Consider the following 24,269-nt stretch of genomic DNA (forward strand, 5'->3'; position numbering starts at 1 on the left):
CATTGATGATTTGAGTTCGATTGAGCAATTCTCCATTTTGAGAACAGTATTTATTGCTGTAAACAATGATGGAAAGAGTTCTTTTTCTTTTAAAAAATGTTTTGTAGAATTTGCTATCTTATGCGAATCAAAAGATAAAAGATTGCAATTTTTATGCGTGTCAATAACGCAAAGTTGATTTGCAAGTAATTGGTTTCTTGAACAAATTCTTTGTATTATAAAGGACTGTTTCCAGGGAAATTCACAAGTTTCTTTTGATATGAAAATGAGGGGGAAATAATGAAATAATATAAGTCCGTTCATCCAATGTTGTTGTATTTTGTTTCAAACATCCGAGATTACATTATTCATATTTTTTCAAAAGTCCATATTTAGAATATAAAAATGAATGATATCAAATATGCATATGCAATTTTCACATATAAAAATATTGATCAAAATCATTCAAATCTTGGAGTTTTTTTATTTAGCATTCTTTCATAACTTTCATTAGATCATGATAACCAATATTTTTTATGAAACAATGAAGAAAAATGATCCGTTTGTTTTTTTCTAACATCTATTTTTTACACTTGTTTAAGATATGAAAATGCAAGTTTTTTTTCAAAAGTGTTATTTGGCTACACGATACCAGTAGTTAACTATTCAAACAAAAACGTATATTGTGAATTTCTATTTTTATGTGCATATTCTTGTTAACTTTATTTTGCTAACTCTATCTTTTTTTGAGGAATTTGAAGAACGTACTTATCCGTATAAGACGAATCTCAATCTTGCGGAACATAATGTCAACAGACTTTGGGAATTATGGATGAAAGAAAAAACAAAGAAAAAGTTTTCGTGCAACCATTTTTTTATAACGAATGAAAATATTTTTTGAAAAAAAATTTAATGTAGGCCTTCATTTTTCTCTGCTCTCGGAAAGTTTGTTTGGAAAAGGATGCTGTTCAATTTTTTCCTAAAAATATTGGTTGTTGGTGTGCTTCTCATTTATTAGAGTTGCAAGTTTCTTTCTTGCTTTTATGATTACTATTTATTTTTAAGTGTGCAGCTTTGGGTGCACGTTTGTGTTCAAAGCTTTCTTAGAATGGTGCTTTGATGATGAAGGTGGAGCTTTAAATGGAATATTGTGTTCGTTTTTATTATTTGGATTGTTTTGCGCGAGATCATTGTTGGACAATCATTTTCGATTTTGGACATTTTTAACTGGGCATATTCTCAGAAGTGGAGTTGCAGGTGTAATTTTCAAGCATGGAATGCTTCTTAATTGTGATTCACGAGTGAAATATGGAAGCGGTCAGTTAGTGAATCTTGTTGCAGTTGATGTGCAACGACTCGAGTCGACACTGGATGAGATCGATGTACTGATTAATGCGCCTTTATCACTTTTATTTGCATGTGGAACTTTGATTCATTTTTTAGATGGAAGCGCACTTATAGGGATTGTTGTTCTTATCGCGCTTTCTCCAATATCTTACATGATTTCAAAGGGTACACTCAAATCAAAGAAGGAGTTCTATGCAGAATCTGATAAACGAGTTAAAAGAACTACAGAAGCGATCCATGGAATAAAAGTGTGGGAGAAGGAGGCATATTTTCGTTATTATGATTTCGTTTTCTAATAATAATTATAATTTTTATTTAATACGACTTGTTTTTATTAAATTGTCTTATTTTATTTTTGTGTGCTTGAATATTGCATGTTTCAACGTATTTGCTATTCCATTTTTTATTCACGAATGTTCAAATTTTCTTTAACATTTTTTTTTTTTTGAATTTTTGTATTTTTTATTTTTTATTTCACTTTACTTTATTTTATCTTCATTTAATTATTATCTCCATGCAAATAACAACAACATAGGTAATCAAAATGAATGGGTGGGAAGAGCCAATGAAAGACATCGTTTGCAACATTCGCGAAAAGGAGCTTGTGCTCTCACGAAAAATTGTATGTTTTTGAATCTTTTTTTCTTTTTATTATTACTCTTTTTATTTATTTCACTTATTTCATCTCCCCTCCCCCTTCCCCATCCCCATCCCCATCCCCTCATCCTTTTTTTCTCTTCTTAATCTTTCCCAATAAAAAATTACTTTCAAAATTCATCCAAATGTAACATTTCTGTAACTTTCACTCTCTTTCTCTCTTTCTCTCTCTGTTCTCTCTTTCTCTTCCTCCGTCTCTCACCCCCTCTCTTCATCTCCTACATCTTCTCCTTCTCCATAATATTCATCCATCCATCAATCCACCCATCAATCCATTTCTTTCTTTCATTCTTTCTTCATTTCTTCCGATCCTTCCTTCCTTTCTTTCTTTCTTCCTTTCTTCCATCTATCTATCTATCTATCCAACCATCCGTCCGCCAGACGCTCCGCAACACAATGACCAACTTCATCTCCTCCACCTCGCACATCCTGTCTGTCATCGTCGTCGTCGTCCTGCGCTTCGTCCAGCACCGCTCCTTCACACCCGCCCAGATCTTTCCTGCCTTGTCTGTCCTGAACGACCTCCGGCGCCCCATTCAGCAGCTGCCTTATCTCTTCTCCTCGGTGATGGAGGCGCGCGCTGTGATCGACAGAATGAATGCATTCCTGTTGTCGAAGGAGCTGGATCCGAAGACACTGGAGAGCGGAGAAGGAGGAGGAGAAGGAGGAGGGAAAGGGAAAGGGAAAAAGAATAGAAGAAGAAGAAATAGCAATGATAATTATGATGATGATGACGATGGTTATCATTTCAATGAGGACAACTTCAGAAGCAATAATTCCAGCAAAACAGGCAGAAAAGCACATGGCGAAGGGAAGAGTATTGTGCTGAGGCCGGAAAGTGAGTGGGACGAGCTGAAAGTGTGGAAGAAGAAGCGGAGAGCCACTAGAAGGAAGGAGTGGCTGATGAAAGAGTGCGGAATAGAAATTGAGCCAGCGTCTGGTCACAAACAGAGTGAAAGAGATGGGAATGCTCAGATGAAAGAAGAGAAGGGAAGAAAAGGGGTGAAAGAAAGATCTATTTTGATACAAGAAAATGCAGAGAAAAGGAAAAGAGAAGAGAATGAAGATGAAGAAAGTCAAAAATTGTTTGCTTTTGAGTTGGAGAAGGAGAAGAAAGAGGAAGCAGAAGAGGAAGCAGAATGGATAAGATCGAATGCTTTTGATACAAGTCTTGTCGATCAGGACTTTTTCGAAGATTCCACCGATGGAAACGACAAACATGAAGGAGAAAGAGGAGAAAAAGGGAATAACTCACAAATGAATGAATCGAAAGAAGTTGTGGTTGTGCTGGAAAATGCGTCGTTTGCGTGGAGCGAGTTTGAGGAAATTGAAATGTCTGGAGACGAAATTGGCAGGTTTCAAAGGCGCGCTGGTTCGTCTGATTCTTCTTCTTCGTCATCATCATCTTCTTCTTCTTCTTCCTCTCCCTCTTCCTCTTCCTCTTCCTCTTCCTCTTCTTCAGACAAGCCTAAAACCAAAGAACAGGGAAAAACCAGACATTTCACCTCAAAAACTGACAAATCATCATCAACAACATCATCATCAATAACAACAACAGAAGAAATAAAAGAAGCAGAAGATCGCCTTGACAAGCGCAATGTTCTGAGGGGCATCAACCTGAAAGTGCATTCGGGTGAGCACGTTGTGGTGATCGGGGCTGTGGGATGCGGCAAATCGTCTTTGTTGAATGCGCTTTTGGGAGAAATGATGTGCACAGGAGGAAGAGGGTACATGCGAGGTGATGTTGCTTACGTTCCTCAGGTTTGGAAAATGGATGTTTTGAATTTGATATTTTATTTTTTTTTTTTTCAATTTTTATTTTATTTTATAACATTTTATTGATGGATAATTATCTTTTTGATTGGGAATAAAACAATTAAATGTATCAACAAAATCTTAATCTGAATTCAATATTCCCCTTTCATCATCATCATCTTCTTCTTCTTCATCATCATCATCATCATCATCCCCACCCCACATTTTTTCCAGCTCCCCTGGATTCTCAACGCCACCGTCAAAGAGAACATCCTATTCGGCAGCGAATACGACCCAGCCCGCTATTCTGAGTGTCTTCGCGTCTCTTGTCTCGATACAGACTTGGAGTCTCTTCCAGGCGGCGATCAAACCGAAGTCGGAGAGCGGGGCATCACCCTCTCTGGCGGGCAGCGTGTGCGTGTGGCGCTGGCGAGGGCGTGCTATTCTGCTGCGCCTGTTGTGCTGCTGGACGACCCGCTGGCTTCGGTTGATGCGCATGTCGGACAGAAGATTGTGGATGAGTGTGTGTCCGCATTTCTAAAGGAAAGAACAGTGATTATGACAACACACCACACGAAGTACATAGGGAAGTTCAACAGAGTGGTGGAGATGGATGCGAAGGGGCAGATTGCTATGGAAGGGGAGCCGGCTTTGTTTGCTGATCGAGTGAAGGAGAAAGGAATGAATGAAGAGTTGGACAGTCAGGGAAGCGAAGACTGCACGTCAGCAAGTGTCACAAATAATAATAATAACGGCATTAACAACAGTATTAACAATAACAATAGCAGTAACTTCACATTCAGCTTGAACAATAGCATCAGCAGCAGTGGTGGCAGTAATAACAGTAATATCAACCGCAACATTAATAGCAACCTCTTTGAATCTCCAAAGATGCAGAAGATCAGCCGCTCTGAGCGTCTGATTGGTCCATCGCCTCTATCTGCTCTAAGCAGCAGGCACCAGAACAAGCCTGTGCCATACAGGGACTCCGACGCACGCGCCATCACCACAGACGATGTGAGGCCTTCGATCACGCCTTCTGCACAGCTCACGTCTCCTCCGCCGATCTTGTCGTCGCCTGCACTCATTCAGCAGCTGTATCCGCATATTGGCGAGAATTCTTCTGGTTCTTCGGATTCTTCTTCTTCTTCTTCTGCTTCTGCTTCTGATTTGGATTCTTCATCTTCGACTCTGTTATCATCGTATTCTCCTCCTCTTCCTTCTTCTCCTTCTTCTTCTATTTCTTCGGTTCAGTCATATTCCTCTCAATCTAACGAGTTGTTTTCTCTTCTTTCATCTCCTTCTGACTCACATTCTGATGCTGCCCCGCATATCGCTCATCCAAAGGCTGTTGTTTCATCAGCTTCTATTTCACCATTTTCAACTTCATCATCATCATCATCATCCTCTTCTTCCTCTTCTTCCTCTTCAATGCATTCCTCAGATAATTCCCAGACACATCCCAAAGATTCCGTCAAATCTGACGTGAAAGACAAAGAAGCTGGGTTGTTATCTGTTTCAGTCAGTTCCAATGCAAGCGGCCGCCTCACAAGCAAAGAAGACATCAACACGGGGCATCTTCCTTTGTCTGTCTACACTTTTTACATCAAAGCTGCATCTGTTCCTCTTGTCATCCTCGTCTTCTCTTGTTTCCTCCTCTCTGAGCTGCTTCGCACAGCCGCACAATACGCCCTTTCTATCTGGTCTTCCCAAACACCCGATGAATCCCTGAGTCAAACGTTCCATTCATCCGAAAGCGGAGGATCGCCTTCCAATGCTCTCTTCATCGTGTTTGTGCTGTTAAACTCTCTTTCAATTGCGATGCTGATACCGCGTGCCATATGCCTCGTCATCGCTAGTCAGAAAGCAGCACGAACGATCAACAACAAAATCATCACAAGTCTTTTCTATGCGCCCATGTCATTTTTTGACACGACACCCACAGGCAGACTCACAGGGCGGGTGTCAAAGGATATGCAGTCACTAGACACAACCATCCCCACATTCGTGTTCAACTTCTTCACCATCGTCTTCACACTCGTCGTTTCGCTCATCGGCGCGTGCGTCACACTGCCTTGGATGATTCTTGTGATCATCCCAGTCATACTGATATTTCTGGCAGCGCAGGTCTCCACATCCACCGCCTCTCTTCGTATGCGCCGCTTCAACTCCCTCACCCGCTCTTTGATGCTCCACAACATGTCGCAGTGCGTGGCGGGGGCCTCGACCATCAGAGCATTCGACCAAGAGCAGCTGTTCATGGACAGGCAGTTCTCCATCATCGACAAGAGCACCAGCTCCAACTTCTGGATCATGGCGATCAACCGCTTTTTGTCTCTTTTCACGGAGCTGGTTTCTTCTGGTGTGCTGCTGGTTATCTGCCTTTCTGGTATCTTCATGAAGCTCGGGAACAAAAAGCTGACGATGATCCCGATGGCGCTGACGCTGGTGCAAGATACGTTCGGCAACATTGGGCAAGTGGTGCGGCAGATGAGCCTGTTTGAGAACGACATGTCGTCTGTGGAGAAGCTGAAGGAGCTGATGGAGATTGAGCAGGAGCCAGAGGCCAGGAAAAAGTTGCCGAGTCCGCTGCCCCAGCCGTTGGCGTGCCGCAGCGATGGCGACTTTGAGAAGCAGAGCCTTTGGGTGAAAGCTCCAGGCGTGGAGGATAAAAGAAAATGTGAGTTATGTGAGAAAAATCCTGTTCCAAAGTCCTGGCCATCGCACGGGGAGGTGGCATTTTCGCATGTTTCTCTGAGATATCGGCCTGGTCTGCCTGTGATTCTGCATGATGTTTCATTTGGAATTCCAGGCGGGTCGAAAGTTGGTATTGTTGGGAGAACGGGATCAGGAAAGAGCACAACGCTGTTAGCGCTTTTGAGGCTGGTGGAGATTGAAGGAGTAAAGAATAAAAGAAGAGCATCTGGATTGAGTGAAAAGGAAGAGGAAGAAGAGGAAGAAGAAGAAGAAGAAGAGCAAACAAATGGAAAAGAAGATGATACAGTAAGTCTGCTAAAAACTAAAAAGAAAGATAAGTTAAAGAGAAAGAAAGATGTTGAAATGGAAGGTGAAAGCGATGAACAAACAGGGAAGATTCTGATTGATGGCATTGACATCTCGAGACAAGCAGGCCTTTTGGATGTACGTCTTGCGATGGCTACAACACCTCAAGATCCGATTCTGTTTGAAGGCACAATCCGCTTCAATCTCGACCCGTTCAACGAGAAAAGCGACAAGGAGCTGTGGGAGGTGCTGGAGAGAGTGGGGATGAAGGAGAAAGTGAAGAGCCTAGGACACGGGCTGGACTCTGGTGTGGCAGAGGATGGGTCGAACTTCTCTGTGGGACAGAGGCAGCTTCTGTGTCTGGGGAGAGCGCTGCTGAAAGGCGCAAAGATCATTCTGATGGACGAGGCGACAGCAAGCGTGGATTTCGAGACAGACAATAAGATTCAGGAAGTGATAAGGAATTGCTTCAGCGACTGTACAGTGATTACGATTGCTCATAGACTGTCGACAATTGCAGATGGCGACCTGGTTCTGGTGATGGATGATGGTAAACTGGTTGAGATGGGGTCTCCAAAGGTGTGAAATTGCTAAATATTCAAGGATTTTAGAATGATAATTGATTATTTTTAATCTTATTCTATTTCTTTCTTTACTTATATAAATATTTTTCATTTTCAAATAAATAATTAGGATTTATTGTTTGCGGAAAATTCACATTTCAAGTCTCTTGCTCTTTCTGGAGGAGAAGCACATCTTCGGCAGCTGCAAGCCATTGCTGCCTCGTTGAATAAAGCGAACCCAAACGAGCAAACTGACACCCCGATGCTTCCTTCCAATGAATTCAATGACACTCCATTGCAGAATAAAGAAGAGGAACTTAAAGAGGAAAGTGATGAAGAAATAGCACCAGTGTTGCTGTAATTTACTTTTTATTGTTTTGTCATGTGTTTTTCGAGTGTTTCAGTTGCTTTCTTTGATAAGCAAATTAAACATTTTGGAAATTTGACTATTTAATGATTTATATTCAACTTTTGCTTTTTTTTTGAGATTTATTTATTTTGTTTTTTATTGTGATGGATTATTTATTTGCAACATCTTTTATTGTTAATGTTTGTACTATGATTTTCATTTTATAAATATTTTGATATTCATTTAAGAAAGTTTTCACAAATAGATTGAAAATTAAAATGAATTGTTTGAAAAGGAATTCCACAATAATATTTGTTTTCAGCTCCAAACCTATTTGAAATACAAATTTCAAAATAATTGAAATCATTTTCATTAACTTTTCAAATAAAAAGCGTAAAATCGATTTGTTAATCCCACAAGCAAACAAATAACTTTCAAATAATGAAAATGAAAAAATTTAATAAAAATAAAGGAAAAGAACAAAGAAAAGAAAATAAGAAAATTTCGCAAATTTATATTGAATTTCATTCATCCTTCTTTCTTCGAAAGATAAGAGAGAATTTTATCTGCAATCTGAATGCTTCTTGGAGAGTCAGATCCGCTTTTGACATTCTTTGCATAAAAGATAAACATCTCCATCTGCTTTGATATTTGCTCTTTCACAAAATTTTGCATTAACGGAAACAGACCTATTGAAACAATGTTATTTATAATGTCACTGCTTTTTTCGCAGTCTAACTGACTTTTTTCTTCAACAAGATTTTTCATTTCATTATTTAAGTTATCCATAATTTCAGCAAACACCTCATCCAGTGATTCATCCAAATGTTCGCTGAAACTGTTTCCCTGGGCTTTTCCAGTGACATTCTCCCAATTCTCGTTCAATGGGTCTGGAAGCGACAAGGCCACATACAACATAAGCGGATTGGATGATATACATGAACGCACAAAATGCATAAAGTACAATGTTGTTGGCTTCTGCTTCCAAAGATGGAATTTTGGGGATTTATTCAGTTGTTCGTTGAAAATCGTTCGTACGCTCGCATAAAGTGTTGCAAGTTGTCCCTCTGCAAAAGAAAGTTCAGAAAGCAATTCAGATGAAGATTCCAACGGATCAGTAGAAGAAGATGATGTCGAAGAAGAAGAAGAAGAAAGAGAAGAAGAAAACAAGGAGAAGGGAAATGAATGCGAAGATTGAGCCGAATTATCCGATTCATGTTTTTGTTTGGCTTCAGTTAATACTCCCAAAAATGAAGAAGATGGATTCAACTGAGTTTTTGCTGCATTTCTTCCAAAGTGGAGTTGAGGCAATTTCATATGCAAACTCAAAATATCAGTTGAGCTGTCTTCAGCGAAAGAAGACAAGTCTTCAGAACAATCGCAGCCTGCTGTGCAGTGATTGTGTGAACAGGTTGTGAAAAACAGCAATATTTCCAGAAGCATCAGCAGCTCTCTGGCTGGATACGCAAATGTCGGGAGTGGCCCTGTTGATTTGTCGCTGATCATCCAATCAGCAGCCACAAATGGAAGCAAACTCGGCCGGTATGTTGCGAATTGTATTTCTGACCGTTTTGAAATCAGATTTGAAAGCGTCGTTTGGCAAGCAAACGCCAAACTGATCAAAAATGCTTCGAATTCACTTCTATAAAGCTGAATGGTATTTTCATCCAGTTTCTCCTCGTCTTCAATTATGAGCGACAGGTCATACATGTAATACACTATTCTATTCTTCCTGAGATCCTTCATGATTGGAGGAGTGTGTGTAGGGTCAAGCGATCGCTCATGTTGATTCTCAAATGCCTGGTTCACCGCAAAGTTGGAGCATATAAGCAGCGTAAACGCAAATGGCGTGTTTCCTGGAGCCATCTGCTGTATTATCGGAGCAAACGGAAGCAGAAAGCGGATGAGGCGGATTGCAGACAAACGCAGTACGCGATCTGTGCGGCAAGTTGTGAAAGGCACAAGCATGTGCATGAAATTCAGTGTGACTTCGTCTGAAAATGAGCAGAATTGAGTTTTGATTGGATTAATGTTGGATGTGACTTTTGTTTTTATTGACCAATTGTAAAATGATTCTTGGTGAGAAGCAGGGGAAGAAGAAGATGCTGGGGAAGAAGAAGATGATGATGACGATGCCTCTTCAATCTCCATTTTGCCAGTTCCGTAATTAATGTATTGCTGAAAGCTGGTAATTGACTCTTCATCAGGAAACAGCGTACCATCAATAATCTGATAGTTGTCCATGCACATTCCAAACATTTGCCTGAGCATGAAATATCGAGTAATAAGCACCTCAACAAAATTCAGCAATAACTGCTGCTCAACAGAAATATGATTATTGCTGACTGCTGCGTTGTAAATGTCTTCGTTTATAGATTCGTTGATATTCGACAGAATCGCTTTGATTGCATGCTCTTTTCTTAATTCAGCTTTAAAGTGGATCGAAGATTGCTTCGACTTGTCATTGACTGGAATGAAGAAGAAGAAATCCAAAACTGCCAATTGGCAGCTGGGTACAATCAGCCGGCCGAGTTTATTTCTCTTCAAGCCTATCCGCCCAGATTCACCAACATCACTTTCTAAACTGAAATTCACGAGCGATATGGGGAGCAGTCCTTCGTCTGAATCCCAGAATTCTGGTGTGGCAATCGTGTACACATCAAGAAACCGTGCCTGAATTGGAAACACACAGTCAAGGATAAACCTCCAGAAGAGATGTTTTTCCTCGTCAATTCCCCCTTTCTCTTTGAACAAAGCGGAAATAACATTATGTCCAGCAGCAGGACTAGCACGCACCATCATCCCAATGAAAGCAAGCTCAAGAGCCTGCAGAGTCTTATCTTGTTCGGTCAGATAATAAGTTATGTGAGACATCATCAGATTAAGATCAGCGGCTTGTCCAAAAGAGTCGATAAAGCTCCTATCCACACATGAAAACAGCAGCAAGAGGTGCATCATCGCTTCCATAAGTGTCCTTCTGGAAGAAGGAAACCTGTGTCCAGTGGAACTTCCGCTGCAGTTAAAACTCTCAGTTAACTTGCTGAGCAAGGCAGCCAGCGTAGTCGTCTGCAGCAGCGCCTGTTGGTCAGCAGAAGAAAACATCTTCAGGCTTGTATGTGAGAACATCTCAATCTCCAGTTCAATGAAGAGCTTGATGATTTTCTGTGCGCATTGGCAAGACGTTGTTGCAAGGCTCACAAACAAGAACAGCATTTTTGCCCACTCCAACTTTTCAGCGACGCTTGGACCATAAGTCTGGAGTCTCTCACCAAGCGTATTCGCCAATGACATCAAGAACGAATCGCTGATCTGCACTGAAGAGAGAGAGAAGGATGACGTTGGAAGTAGCTTCTTCTGGACTTTCATCGCAGAAATAAGCCAAATCAGAAGACAGCAGTACGACTCGAGGTATTTGCGCCCTGCCGGCTGCAGGTCAAGCTCAGTTTTGAAACCGTTCTCACCAAATTCGAGAAGCGCCGGCAAAAGCAGCTTCAGCATCTCCAAATTGAGCAATCCATCAGAGACAGTTGGAAGCGTTGTGGCTGATTTTGATGAAGTTGAAGTTGAATTTGAAGAAGATGATGAAGACGATGAAGAAGTCGCAGCAGGCGAATCCCCGAACACAAAAAATGACGGGTAATATGCATCAACGTCTACAGAGAGGGCACTTTTGTATGTGTAATATTTCTGAAAGCTGTAAGTGTTGATTTCCTTTGGATCGTACGTGTTGATTTCAGGCACCCACTGCGGTGTCTCGTCGATGAGATGCGACGGAAGCGAAAAAGTGAACGACATCTGCGCCAATCGATCGGATGTGAATGCAAAATGTTCCTTTGGTATAACGTTTGCTGCCTTTGCAGGAGAAGAAGACTCAGAAGGAGAAGAAACAGGAGATTGAACGTTTCCAAGAGGAAGAAGCAAAATGGAGTGGCCAAAGTACAACTCGGGTGGAGCATCCTGTTTGTATGCGAATGAAAACGGAGTCAAAATCACATCAGATTCACAAAGCGGGTGCTTCCGTTCATTTCCTTTAATAAAGCTGGTTTCAGGTAAAATATAATCATCATCCTTTGAGGAATATACAGCCAGTTGTGTCTGTTTGATGGCTCTTTTGTCCTCCAGCTGGAGCAACGCCATTCTGATTATTCGCAAAGCCGCCTGCCTCACATTCGTCACCTCCGTGCTCACTGAGATAGAGAACAGATACGCCCGCAGAGTCGGCGCTGTCACAAGCAGACGAGCAAAGTGTTCGTTTGAATGAGCGTATATCCCAAGGGCAAACAGGATCGGCAAAACAAGACTTCGCACTTTCGACGAAGTATCGCGTATGTCCTGTGGAATCTGCAAAAGCAGCGACTCAACTGATTCTCTGCAGATCGGCAGAAGATCAAACTGCTGCTGCAGTTCTTTTGAATTTGGTGTGTCAGTTTCGCGTGTTTCTGGGTTGATGCGCACACGTGTTGTGATGGCATCAAGGAATATTGAAAGCCAGTCGTTGTTCACTGTATCTGAGTGCATAACGAGCTTTTCTGGAGAATTGAGGAGCCAATCCAAGCCGTACTGCTCCCATCTGCTTGCGGTATTTCCTGGTTCTTTGGCATCCTTCATGCTTTCGGTTGCATCGACAGCAAGTGAAGGATTCACAATGATTGCATTCCTGATGCACAATGAGCAAAGAGCAGAAATATGACGAATGGCTCTTGTTGATATCAATGTTTGCACAAGCTTCTTCGAAAGAACTGGAACGTAAATGCGTTGGAGAACTTGTTGGTTTAACTGAGAGTCAGAATCATCATCATCATCATCATCTGCCTTCTCATTTTCAAATTCAGAGTTTGACTGCAAAGTCAATTTATCAGAAGAATTCATAATGTCCAGATATGATGGCGGTGATGGAGGCAAAAGCGGGCTTGGGCAGAAGAGAGGCGTTGGAGCAGTATTCAAAACAGCGCGATAAATGAACTGTCCATATGCACTGAAAGGAGAAGGAGCAAAACGCAAGGAGTTTATCAGCATTAGCAGAAGAGAAGTGGCTGCCTCGCGCGAGACAGAAGGCGACGGCAGCTTTGACACGTCGAATTTCAGAGGCTGGGCTGAATGGAGCTGCTTGGCAAACAGCGTCCACTGGTTATATGGAGAGGCATTGAAGCACAAGAAGTCGTGTGCTCTGGCAAACAGGCCGCAGGAAAGCAAGGCAGCAGCACAGATTGGAGAAGCTGAGCAGGCGTCGCGCAGGAAGAAGAAAAGAGGGATGAAAAGCGGAGCTCTTCTCTGTTTGCCTGGAAGCGTGTTCAAAAGACAGGCAAAGAACGAAGTGAGGTCTTGGATGAGCTGTGAAGCGATTAGAATGTTCTGTGGTTTTGTTGAAGATGATGTTGAAGAATGAGAAGAAGAAGAAGTCATTGCACCTTTAGTGCCTTTAACTTTTGCATCTTTTCCTTTCGTTGATAGTTTTCCATTGCATGTTTCTTGAGCAACAGCATTCGATGAGACCTTCAGCAGCGAATCAATCGAGTTCGTAACAGAGCATACTGCAGTCAGCAGAACCCTCAAAAACGACAGCCGGATCTGCACATCATCACAGTTGAAGAGAAAGTCCTTCACAATACACGCAGTTGCTGGGAATTCCGATCCCAGCTGGACGAATTCTCCGTCTGACAGCTGAACAGCAGAAGGAGAAGTGGAAGAATAAAGAGAAGCTGATGATTGAGTGATGCTGTTAGTTGTTGTTGAACTCCGAGAAATTAATTCCAAAGCGGAAGTTGTCTTCTTCTTCTTCATTTCGTCTGAATTTGCTTTCTCATCAAACGGCTTCCCTCCCAGTGATTCTTTCTTTTGCAGGCAGGTCGCTCTTTCCTTCGCCTCGTCCGCCTGAAGCTGCGAAAGCAGATAGCGGAAGAGTAAAAGAGACAAAGTGGGCGATGAAACAAGCAGCTGTTCTATTTCATTGCACCACAACGCAAACTCCTTCCTTTTTGATGAGTGCGAAAATGTGTGGAGCACAAAACGGATCCAGAAGAAGAGGCAATTTGAAGCGATATCTGAGCTGTTGGGTGTTTGTGTCTCTGCCAAGGTTGTTTCTTCCATCAAAGCAGCCTTTCTGCTTGTTATTGCAAGCGACAACTGATCCCGTGCTGCTTTCAAGAACATCTCGTCTTCTCTTTCGAAAAGAGTGTTTTGTGAGCATCGCAACTTCGTCACGACACTGCGAGCAAAATTGTAGAAAGAAGGTGAGAAAATCTGCTGCTCTCTTTCTTTTTCCATCCGCTGCTTCGCCTCAAACAGCTGAATTGCAGCAGAATCAGAGGAATCAATCCCTTCGCTCCGGAGCACGTCTGTAGATATGGGCGGAAGGATCGGGTGTTCCGGAGATGGGAAAGGCGGCTGTGGATGCATACGGACAAACGGGAACTGCATTCCAGCGGCTGTCGCTTCCTTCATATCTTCCTCCACAACCCAGTCGTCAATCGGCTCCACCCGCTCGTAGATCAAAATGTACGCTGAGTTCGTCTTCAGAACTTCTGCTTCGCCCATCCGATAGAAAGAGCTGACTGAGCCAAACGTCGTGCTGCTGTTTTTCTTGTCTGGCCCGCCAAAACACAAGTCCGGCAGTGCTTTGGGGTCGATCACTCGAATTCTGTGGTCGTTGAACTCGTACCAGTTGAACGGCGGGCTCCGCTCGCGGATGTACGAAATGTAGTGCCCGCTCTGCGCAGAGCCGGAGTGGTTGATGACACCCTGCAGGCGGAAGCGGTAGTAGCTGTCTGGCCGGAAGATCTCTGCTTTCCTCTCCACAGACATCGGCTTGTCGGGCTTGTATGGGTCAAACGTCTGCGTCTTGAACAGTGCAAAACGCACATTCCGCCACCGTTTTGAAGGAGTGAGCCCTTCTTCTGCCTCCAGCATCGACTCACATGTGTACGGCTTCAGGTCCAACTCCTCCTCAATCGGAAACTCAAACAAGGTGTTTATTTTCGGGCTTGTTCCGGTGCGCTGGTTGTACTCAAACCTTCTCAGGTTGATGATCATGGTGTTCGGCAGATCCTTCAGCAGTATCCTGTTCACCATCTCTGGCTTTGTTGTGGGCGAGGTCGATAGTAATATGTTGCCTTTGGCTTCTTTCATTTCTTCTTTACACTTCGAACAGCCCCGTGTCTCGATAACGCTGCCTTTCACCATCGCCCTCAGTGCTTCGTCGAGCGTCTTCATCCCTTTCACATCCACAGGCAGTGTGTAGAACCCATCAACATCCGATGCCTCATGCCCATTCGAGCACAGATGGTCGTTCATTGCATACCCTCTGAACAGCCTCCGCACAAAGTTCGGCTTCTCGAACACATCCAGCTGCACTTCGAGCTTGTTGATGAGGCACCCAAAGAACTCGTGTGCGTCACAGTGGACTCCTGCCACCGCTTTCTTCCTCTCCATGTCGCGGTAGGAGTCCAAGAACGGGGCCAGGTCGACTCGCTCTCTGTGCAGCGGGTTGTCCTGCATCTCTGCGAAGAGGAAGCGGAGGGACTTCCAAATGTCACTGTACTCGTCTTTTTCTTCCTGTGTGAGGTGCTCTTTCGTCCACCGCGCTGTCTTCTCATCAACCACGCTCGTGATTGGCGGGAATAGCCCGTCGAACATTCGGCTCATCTGCTCCAGCTCCTTCCGCTCTGGATGAGCAACACGCCTTTCGGCCTCTGACGCTGCTGGCTGAGGCTCCATCAGCAATATGAGGGAGCGGAACTGGGTGTGCATAAACAGCTGGGAGAAGGTGGAGATCATGTAGCACATCGAGTTCGGGTTGTGGATTCCTCTGTACTTCTGAATCACTGAAGCTGATTTGCCCATAGACGAGCTGTGCATTGCCACAACTGAAGAGCCTTGTGAATGTCTGTTTGCGTCGTTTGCCTTTGGAGCGTATGCGTCTGACAGCACAAAGCGGAACGTGGTGTAGAAGCGGCTGTCTTCCATCGCCTGCGTCTCGTTCAGAAGCGACACGACGCAGGCAGTGTTCTGAGGAGAGTCCTGGCACAGCGACAGGATCAGCTCCAATACAACTTCGCGGATTTCGTAGTCGGTCACCACGAAGAAGTCGGGAAGTTGCACTGCGCTTTTAACATTGCTTCTTCTCTTATCGCTTTCTTGTGCTTCCTTGTTTCCATCTCTCTGCTCGCTTGTTGTCTGGTCAAATCCGCTTATCAGGCGGTGCTTCCACAGATATTCGATCAGATGATGCCCTTTGTGACTATTTGCATCTTCAGTTCCAATAAACTCCTTCATATTCATTTGCTTTTCTGCTTCATTCCCAATTTTCCTCTGATTTTTGCTCGTCTCTTCCATTTTTCCGATTTCTAACTGTTTGTTTGCATCATCACCCTCTCTGCTATTGTTGGTCTCTTGTTTGGATTCTAAATATCTGAAGCTCGTGTTCAGTGCAGAAATCAGAGGATGAAGCGGAAGAGGAATACGAAGTTCCTTTTCTGCGCTGTTGTTTTTGTTATTGCTCTTTTTCTTGTTGATAGCTGAAGAAATAGGCAAAATCGTGCTTTGAGCTGAACAAATAGGAGAAGAAGAAGACGACGAAGAAGAAGAAGGAACCGTTGAAGACGATTGCTTGCACTCATTTTCTGTGTCTTCTGCTAATTCTTCCGCGTTCGTCGGCTTTTCTTCACTCAGAAACGCCTCAGGCAGCGCACAATACAGCATCGTCTGTGTCTTCACGAGCATCGACAGAATTTGAGTGAATCGAATTGAGTAAGTTCCGCTCTGCTTGTTCAGATTGAACAGGTCGTGGAGAGTGTCGATGAGAAACACAATGTGGCTTTGTGATGGAGCATACAGCGCTACTTCAGCTGGAATTGAGAGAGTAACAGAGAAAATATTCAGAAGAGCATTCATGAGCGATTCTGCGGCTGTTTCCTGGCATTCATCCAAGGGCAACTCAGAGTGTGGTTTTGATGAGATTGGGTTATTAATTTCAGTGTTTATGGGATTAGATAGAGAAAGAAGGAAATCGGATGGAGTGAATGGAGCAATGGCAGGCGCAGAATCAACAAGCGAGCAAAGGAGAACCAGCAAAACTGGCTCTGCTTCAGCAGAAAGCATAACAGTTCTTACGAGTTCTGTGTAAGAGTCAATGAATGCGAGGACCAGCGCATACACAACACGAATAGCTTCCTTCTGGCTGGCTGGGAGTGCGGCCACGGAAGCAGAGCCAACAGAAGAATGATTCAGGATTTTGATGGCATCGACGTATGACTGAACTCTGTTCTCTGAAAAGGAAAGAGGGGTTTCTTGTGTTGGGTAAGGGTGAAGTGTCAGAAGCTCTATGTCTTCGCTGACACGCTTTGCAAAGATATCTTCTTCTTCCATGGCGGAATCGAAATCTGAGTCAGGAGCCTGCAGCAGAAGCACAAGAAAACGGGGAATACGCATTTCTGAGGAAGACGCGACGAGGGATGTGGTTGTATTGAATGGGCAGATGTGTGTTGGTTCTATCAAAGATGAAGAAGATGATGATGATGATGAAATTGAAGAAGAAGGAAGAATTTGCTGACCTTCTTCAATTCTCTCGTTGCATGCAGGAGCAGACGAAAGAAGCGTGCAGTCAGTTGTGATTTTGGATACAAGATACAAAAACAGCTGGAGAAGGCGGAGGAAGAAAAGCAGCGTTTGCGAAGATTGCACAGACAAGGTTGAATGGGAGCTTTCGTTGCCTTGCGTCAATGATTGAATAACAACAACAGATGGGATGATTGAGAAAGCATAAGTCAATGTGTGTGTGAAGAGCGAAGGAGCTGCTTGTGAAGGAGAAAGAGATGGAGACAGGGAAGGCAGAACAGCTTGTGAACTTGAGGATTTTTTGGAGGAAAGAGAAGTTTTCTCTGTTTTATGGGGTTTTGTGTTTGAAGATGGTTTTAACATGTCTTCTTCTTTTTCTTCTTTTTCTTTGCCTTTTTCACTTTCTTCTCTCGGTGAAACATCAATAGCAAACACAGAAATGATCCTAATAAGCCTGATGAATATGTGTCGTGGAAGAGGTCTCAACCCAACATTCATCTGATCTTTATGTTCAAACGAAGCACTCAAAAACAGAGAAATGATGCTGCTCAGCCCGCCGCTCAACACAAACCGCTGCCGCCACGTCTTCAGCAGCTCTTTTTCTGTCTGCCCCAAATCGACATTGCACAGCGCCTTTACTTTGTTTTCTCTCTGATTGCTTTTGTTTAGTTGTTTGAGCTGTGTGTTAAGCTCAGCAAACGACTGGGTGGCTTCGGTTTCGTCGATCAACGCCTCCAACTCCATCAAAGTTGAGTTCAATGCATCAAAATCAAAAGTGTTCTTTTTCTTTTCATTCAATGACATCTCTCCATCCACTTCAATCTCATCCATTTCGTCCTCAAATTCACTGAAATTTTGGTTATTTCTGTTATTCTTTCCATTTTTCTCTTCCTTTTCTTCTTCTTCACCCACATCCAAACCACTCGAATTCTGATTCTGATTCGAATTCTCATTCGGGTTCGGAAACAGCGCCATCCAGTCAGTTTCCCACGAGGCTGCCAGTATTTCATTGCGTTTTGTAGCTCTCACTGGAATCTGGCTGAGCACAACACCGCAAAGCAGGCCCAGATGCGGCAGCTTTGCTGGAATCGCCTTCAGATGATGCGAGGCAGACATCATTCTTTCGGTTGGTTTGGCTCGTTTAGGGATTGCTGGATGAGAGGAAAGAGGGTAGATGTTCACAAAGGAAGTGATTGCATCGTCCAATAAATCAAAGATGGAAGTAGAAGAAAAAGAAGACGATGATGATGATGATGATGATGATGATGATGATGATGATGATGATGATAAAAAAGGAGATGAAAATTTCATCGTTTCCCTTTGCGAATCACCCATCCACCCCAGCAGCACCTCCTCTTCTTCCTCAAAATCTCTCTTCTCCTTCATCCCTTGCCCATACGCCGGCAGCAGCGTCGGGTTCACCAGCGGGTCAGTTATATCGTTGCTTAGCGATTCATACAGCAGCGACGGTCTGTTTCCTCTGCCATACAGATCTGTCGGCTCAAACTCAGATGGCATGTCCACTCTGAACTCCACACGCACGTCGTTTACGTGCTCCTTCCCGCCCACAATCTCCACCAGCGTCTGTGTTGAGCGGGTGATTGACTTGTCTTTGAATGAAACACGCATTCGGATGGGGTCTTCTTTCAGTTGGTTCGCCAGGCGCAGGCGCAGGCACTGAACATCATCGTCTTCGGAGAGCAAAAGAGGCGTGCGGCCGAATGGCTCCACGTAAATGCTGGCAGAAATCGTGTGAGGAGAAGAGGCATTCAGCGGGATGGTTACTTTCTGCTGGGGAGGGAGCTGTTCGGGTGTGATGGAACACAAGCGGCGGAAGAGGAGAAGGGCGTTTGTGACACGAAGAGGAGTGGAAATGTACTCGGCGTGTTTGGAGTCAAATCCAGATGAAGGTGAAGAAGATGAAGAGGAAGAAAAGGAAGAAGAATGAAAATCTCCAGTGTTTGACAATTGATTGAAAAGAGAAGAAGACGGAGAAACAGCAGAAGCCAGCTTGGAAGAGAGAATGGAAAACGCCGAACGAGAAGTTCCCTTTGCAAACGTGGCGACTTCAGCAATTGTCTCATCGACTGCTGAAATCAAAGCAAGATACGACGAATCATCAGTGGCTGCTGCTGCTTGTTTTGGCTTTGTTTCTTGATCCATCCCATTTTTGGTGGATTGCATTTCCTCAGAGTCGTCAGAAGGAAGAAGAGAAGAAACGAATGGCTTGCTGAGCATAAGAATAAAGTCAAACCCAGGGTTGATTATTCTTTTAAGGATCTGTTTGTGACTTGTCATTTCTTCGGTTTCTTCATCATCGTCATCGTCATCAAATTCTTTTCCTTTTTCTTTTTCTTCATCTGTTTCATCTTCATCATCTCTTCCTCCTCCTCTTCCTCCATAATTGTCTTTTTCCTTTTTCATTCCATTTTGCGACTTCGCTTCCCATACTGGCCAATTAAGTGTTATGTTCCACAACCCATCCCATCCATAAAACATGTTGTTCACTCTCAAATATTCCTCTTTTTCTTCCCTTTCGGAAACAGTCATGTTTCCAAACAGAACATTCACTTCACACAGAAATTGCTGAAAATACACCCAACTTGCTGCAAACTCCGCGCTTGTTTCAGACAATCCATCTTTTGTGTGGCTTTGTTTTTTGGTGGTTTCATCACAATTTGCATTCAATGAATAGCATGTATTGTGAGGTTGTTGGTTGTTTGAAATGGAAGATGAACTAGAAGAAGAAGAAGATGATGATGATGATGATCCATTTTGAGTCTTAGGGCATTCCGTGAAAGGAAAAGAGCAAGCTAGCAAATCCAGCACATCCTCCACAACTTCATTCAGCTTCAGAATATCTTTGTCTCCATCGCTTAGCAGCTCATACGAAGACGAAGAAGAAGAAGAAGAAGAAGAGCCCTGATGTTCTGAAGCAGCATTAGCAGACTCACCACAATCACCAGAGAGGATGGAAGATGATCTTGTTCCCTTGTGCATTCCAAAGCAAGCCAGGTGAGGCGGAAGAGGAGTGAAATGTGAATGGATTGCTTTGAGAATGGCTGATTGTGTTGCGTTTCTTTCTTCTTTTGTCAAAGATCTGTTGACGAGCACATCAAATGCATCAAAAATGGAATCCAAAGAGAGGTCGGTTTCTGTTTGGGTGTCAAAAGAAAGAGAGGAAGAGCCTGTTGGTGAAGAGCTGAGAGGGTTGAGAGAAGAAGATGATGAGGAAGAAGAGGAGGATGAGGAGGAGGAAGTTGATGATGAAGTAGAAGAAGATGTTGATGATGATGAAATTGAAGAAGACAATCGCGAAGAATGAGCATTTGTTGAGTTTCTTGCTTCTTTCTCGTTCAAAATGATGAGGTTAATAACATGGCAGACAAGAGTTGTCTGTACTTCCGCATGCTTTTCATATGAATACCACCCAATCTTCTTCTCCTTCACATCAACATCACCCAGAAGCGGACTCAACCTCATCCCAAACAAAGATTCCTGTGCATTCTCTTCAAAACCAGCTGTTTCTTCCCTTTCTGAATGAGCTGCAGTGAACAAAGCATAGCTTCTTCTTCGATGCAGCACAACTGCTCTCAAAATATCACAAATCGCATTGGAATGCGACAGAAACATGCAACATTCTTCAAACGGGTCTTGCTCTGTGTCTTCTCTTGCGCACATGAAATATGCAGACAGCAGATGGTCAAACACTTGCAAGTACTGTGTGATCCCATCGCCAAAGTTTAAAATGCTTATAACTTTGTTCTCCTTTTGTTGTGAAAGTGTTTCTGATTTTGAATTTTCTTTTGTTTTAGTCTTTGCTTTTGTATTTGTGCTTGTATTTTTTATTTTCTTAGATTTTTGTCCTTCTGAATGCAAAACTTGCTGCTTGTTCTCAAAAGATGCATCATAACCCATCAGCTTCTCCACATATCTCTTGTTATTCCTCAGATGAGGAAACTGTCTCTCAATTTCTTCTTCCACTACATCCAAATTCATCTTCTTCAGTGTTGCCAGCAGCAGCTCTTGCAGCAATGATTTGTCTGTTGCTTGCTTTGAGAACTCTGCAACGCCTTTCATCGCCTCCTCAAACAAATCTTCCGTCAGAATCAACTGCACTTTGCCCTGTTTACCCTTCTTTTCCTCTGCTCCTCCTTCGTTTTTCGCATTGAATTTCTCACTTAGCTCGTTCGACTCAACCAGAAACAGCAGCGTTCCAAAGGCAGAAGAGGCAATTTCGCTGTATCCCCGCGCCTCGGCGTCTGACAACACAGACAAAAGAACGACAATGTCTTCTTTTGTAAATGAAGGCATTTTTTCCTTGGTGGATTTGCCGGATGCTTCTTCATTGGATTGAGATGAAGGTTCACTTGATGAAGAAGAAGATGAGGAGGAGGATGATGAAGAGGAAGAAGATTTTCCGTTTTGCTCTCCATCGCTTTTCTCCTGTTTCTTTCCTTGTTTCGAGTCTGTTTTATCTCCAGCTGCCTTCACAGAAGTCTGAGAGGAAGTCAAAGAATCCATTGAATCAGCAGCATCAGCATTAGCATTAGCAGTGTTGAATGAATCCGAGTTCAGACAATCAACCAGCTTTGCTGCTTTGTCCTGGATTGGCTTCAGCTTTGCATTGAGCTCGGATTCGGTGATTGTCAAGTCTGCTTTCTCCTTCTGCACCCCTTTCTCTCCCCGCCGCGCTGCCATCATCATCTCCCCAAATACTTTCTGGGCAGCTGCCGGCGCACTGTTTTGCGGTGAATCGAATGCAGAGGAGGAGGAAGAAGATGATGATGATGAGAAAGAAGAAGAGGGAGAAGACGATGAGGAGGTGGATGAGGAGGAGTCTGAAGACGATGAAGAAGACGATGATCCACTCGAAGCAGAGCCACCCGCACTGTCCCCCCACATATCGTCCTGTGGAAAGTCCTCAAAGCCGTCTTTATCGTAGAAATCGCCCTGCACTCCACCCACATCCAGCTTCGATGCCTCCAGCGCTCTTAAGAAGTCTGGGTCTTTGTCTTCGTCATACACCCCACCGTAGCTGGAGCTGCCATACAAAGACGACGATGTGAATGAAGAAGAAGAAGGAGGCGTGTAACCTGTGTAATCAGAAGTGAGGTGGGACAGGTCAGAATTGAATGAGTCTGTCGAGAAAGAGTAGCTTGGCCGTGTGAATGCTTCGTGCACTTCATCACAGGGGAAATCAATCATCAGCGTTTCGCAGAGCGACCTGTCGTCGCCGTAGAGGTCGAAGAACTTGTGCACTACAGCAGCCGTGAGCCCAGCCTCCTTTGCGCACCGCTCGTCTGCCGAGAAGGACTCCGGGGCGATGACTGACAGACGCTGGATAAGCTCTGAGGGACTCAGGATGTACTCTGCGTCGCTGGGCGTGGTGGCCACGGGGAGGACGGCGGCAGAGGCGACTGGGATTTCTCCGGCTTTGTTGACAGGCAGTATGTCAACATGGTATGTGTAGTGATACAAGCTGCTGGGGGTATACTTGTTCTCAAACGCCCTCATGAACAGAGCTATGATGTGCAGGCCGATGCGCTGAAGGTAAATATCTGGCTGGCTGAACAGCTCTTTCCCCATGTTGAGCAAAAAAGTTTCGTTTGCCTTTGCGTTGTCGCTGTGATTGTGTACGCTCCACTTTTGAAATGCAGATTTGCAATTTAGATTGAGACATGGGGGAGAGTGGGGAAAGGGGGGTAAGGGAGATGAAAGAGGGAAATAATAAAAGATAGGTTGATAGAATTGAATTGGATTATAATTTATTCATTAAATAGATAAATAAATAAATAAATAAATAAATAAATGATGAATGAGGTAGAAATTTTTATAGTTTAAATGAGGGAAAGAAAGCTAAAATTGCAATTTTTTAATGTTCGTATCAAAAATTGTGCATGAGCGCCTTTTTGAAACATACTTTCACGTATAAATAGCATTGTTCGCACAAAGAATACAATTCCATCACGAATTCTTCGGCTTTCTCTTCTGGTATCTGATCCGCTGTAAGATTGGTTAAAGTAAAGTTTTCGATCATCTCGATCAACTTTGCTGCTCGAGGAAGATTCTTTGGAAGATAATAAAAGCAAAGCTTTTTGTGATGTTTTTATATAAAATTTCAAATAAAAAAATGTAATAATCAATGCACACAAGGCGAAACGGCTTTGAGAGCTGATATATCTGTTTCAACGATACAGCGCATATGTCATCTTGATTGTTTTCAGTGCAATTGTCTTCCACAAATGTAAAAAAAATGTGGTAATAATTGTATTTTGCTAGTTTATCAGCCAATTTCGTTAACTGAACCATCCCAGAAAAGAAAGACCGGTTCGCTCCCGGATCCATTTTTTCTTTTAGGTGCTTCCCAAAAACAACCTCTGATCCTGATTTGTTCATTCTTGACTGTTTTTCTCCTGAAGTCATAGTTTTCGTTATGTCTAACGGAAAGAATGAGGAAATAAGCTCATGTACAGGAGATAATTCTGGATCCGTTTCAAAAAGAATAAGAATAAATGACAGAGCTTTTCTAAGAAAGCGTCTGTATGTTTCCAAACATTCGCCTCCAACTTCCCTAAGATAAATAAAAACATTATTCCATGAAAAATAAATTGCTAATCAAACAGAAATAACGGTGATTCGTCTAATATCAGTCTTATTCCTTCAAAGATTATTTGGAGATTACTTTCACCAATTCCTTTAATGGTCTCTTTCTGTCTAAGTTCAACGTATTCTTGAAATTCTTTGATGGCATTATTCAATTCATCTAAAAATAATATTAACAATTTCATTATATCGCTACAATACTTAGCTCAAGATTTACCTGTATTTTCGCTGGTTATCGACATATTTATCGCATTTACTCTTTTTTCAAGCCTTTCCTTTGAAGAAAAATCCGGATGAAGAACTTTCAGAAAAAATATATTGATAAACAACAACAAATAAAAAATACCATAGCGAAACTGTGAATGCTTATGACTTGTCATTTCTTAAGATGAAAAACAAAAATTAACAAATAACTTTGATCTTACCTGTAACTTTTGTATGATGCAAAAATTACTCTT

At 43.0% G+C, this 24,269-nt stretch overlaps 2 protein-coding genes across 2 annotated transcripts; one reads left to right on the top strand and one right to left on the bottom strand.

Annotated features, from left to right (window-relative positions):
- Positions 1–509: 509 nt before the first annotated feature.
- Positions 510–8,063, top strand: MONOS_2121 (putative multi drug resistance-associated protein MRP). The gene is made up of 9 exons (XM_067872020.1): positions 510–540; positions 582–657; positions 731–834; positions 898–977; positions 1,045–1,574; positions 1,862–1,948; positions 2,365–3,744; positions 3,973–7,320; positions 7,435–8,063. Exons 1-9 carry the CDS (start codon positions 524–526, stop codon positions 7,663–7,665), a joined length of 5,853 nt encoding a protein of 1,950 aa, XP_067724535.1. The 5' UTR covers positions 510–523; the 3' UTR covers positions 7,666–8,063.
- Positions 7,940–24,234, bottom strand: MONOS_2120 (putative ubiquitin carboxy-terminal hydrolase). Its single transcript, XM_067872019.1, has 6 exons — positions 24,158–24,234; positions 24,029–24,112; positions 23,830–23,971; positions 23,359–23,779; positions 23,129–23,299; positions 7,940–22,851 (listed from the first exon to the last, which is right to left on the bottom strand). The coding sequence occupies exons 1-6, from the start codon at positions 24,189–24,191 to the stop codon at positions 8,182–8,184; spliced, it is 15,522 nt and encodes a 5,173-aa protein (XP_067724536.1). The 5' UTR covers positions 24,192–24,234; the 3' UTR covers positions 7,940–8,181.
- Positions 24,235–24,269: the final 35 nt, after the last annotated feature.

This window comes from Monocercomonoides exilis, assembly GCF_001643675.1.
Source record: "Monocercomonoides exilis strain PA203 chromosome Unknown scaffold32-1190040, whole genome shotgun sequence".
Classification (NCBI taxonomy): Eukaryota; Preaxostyla; order Oxymonadida; family Polymastigidae; genus Monocercomonoides; species Monocercomonoides exilis.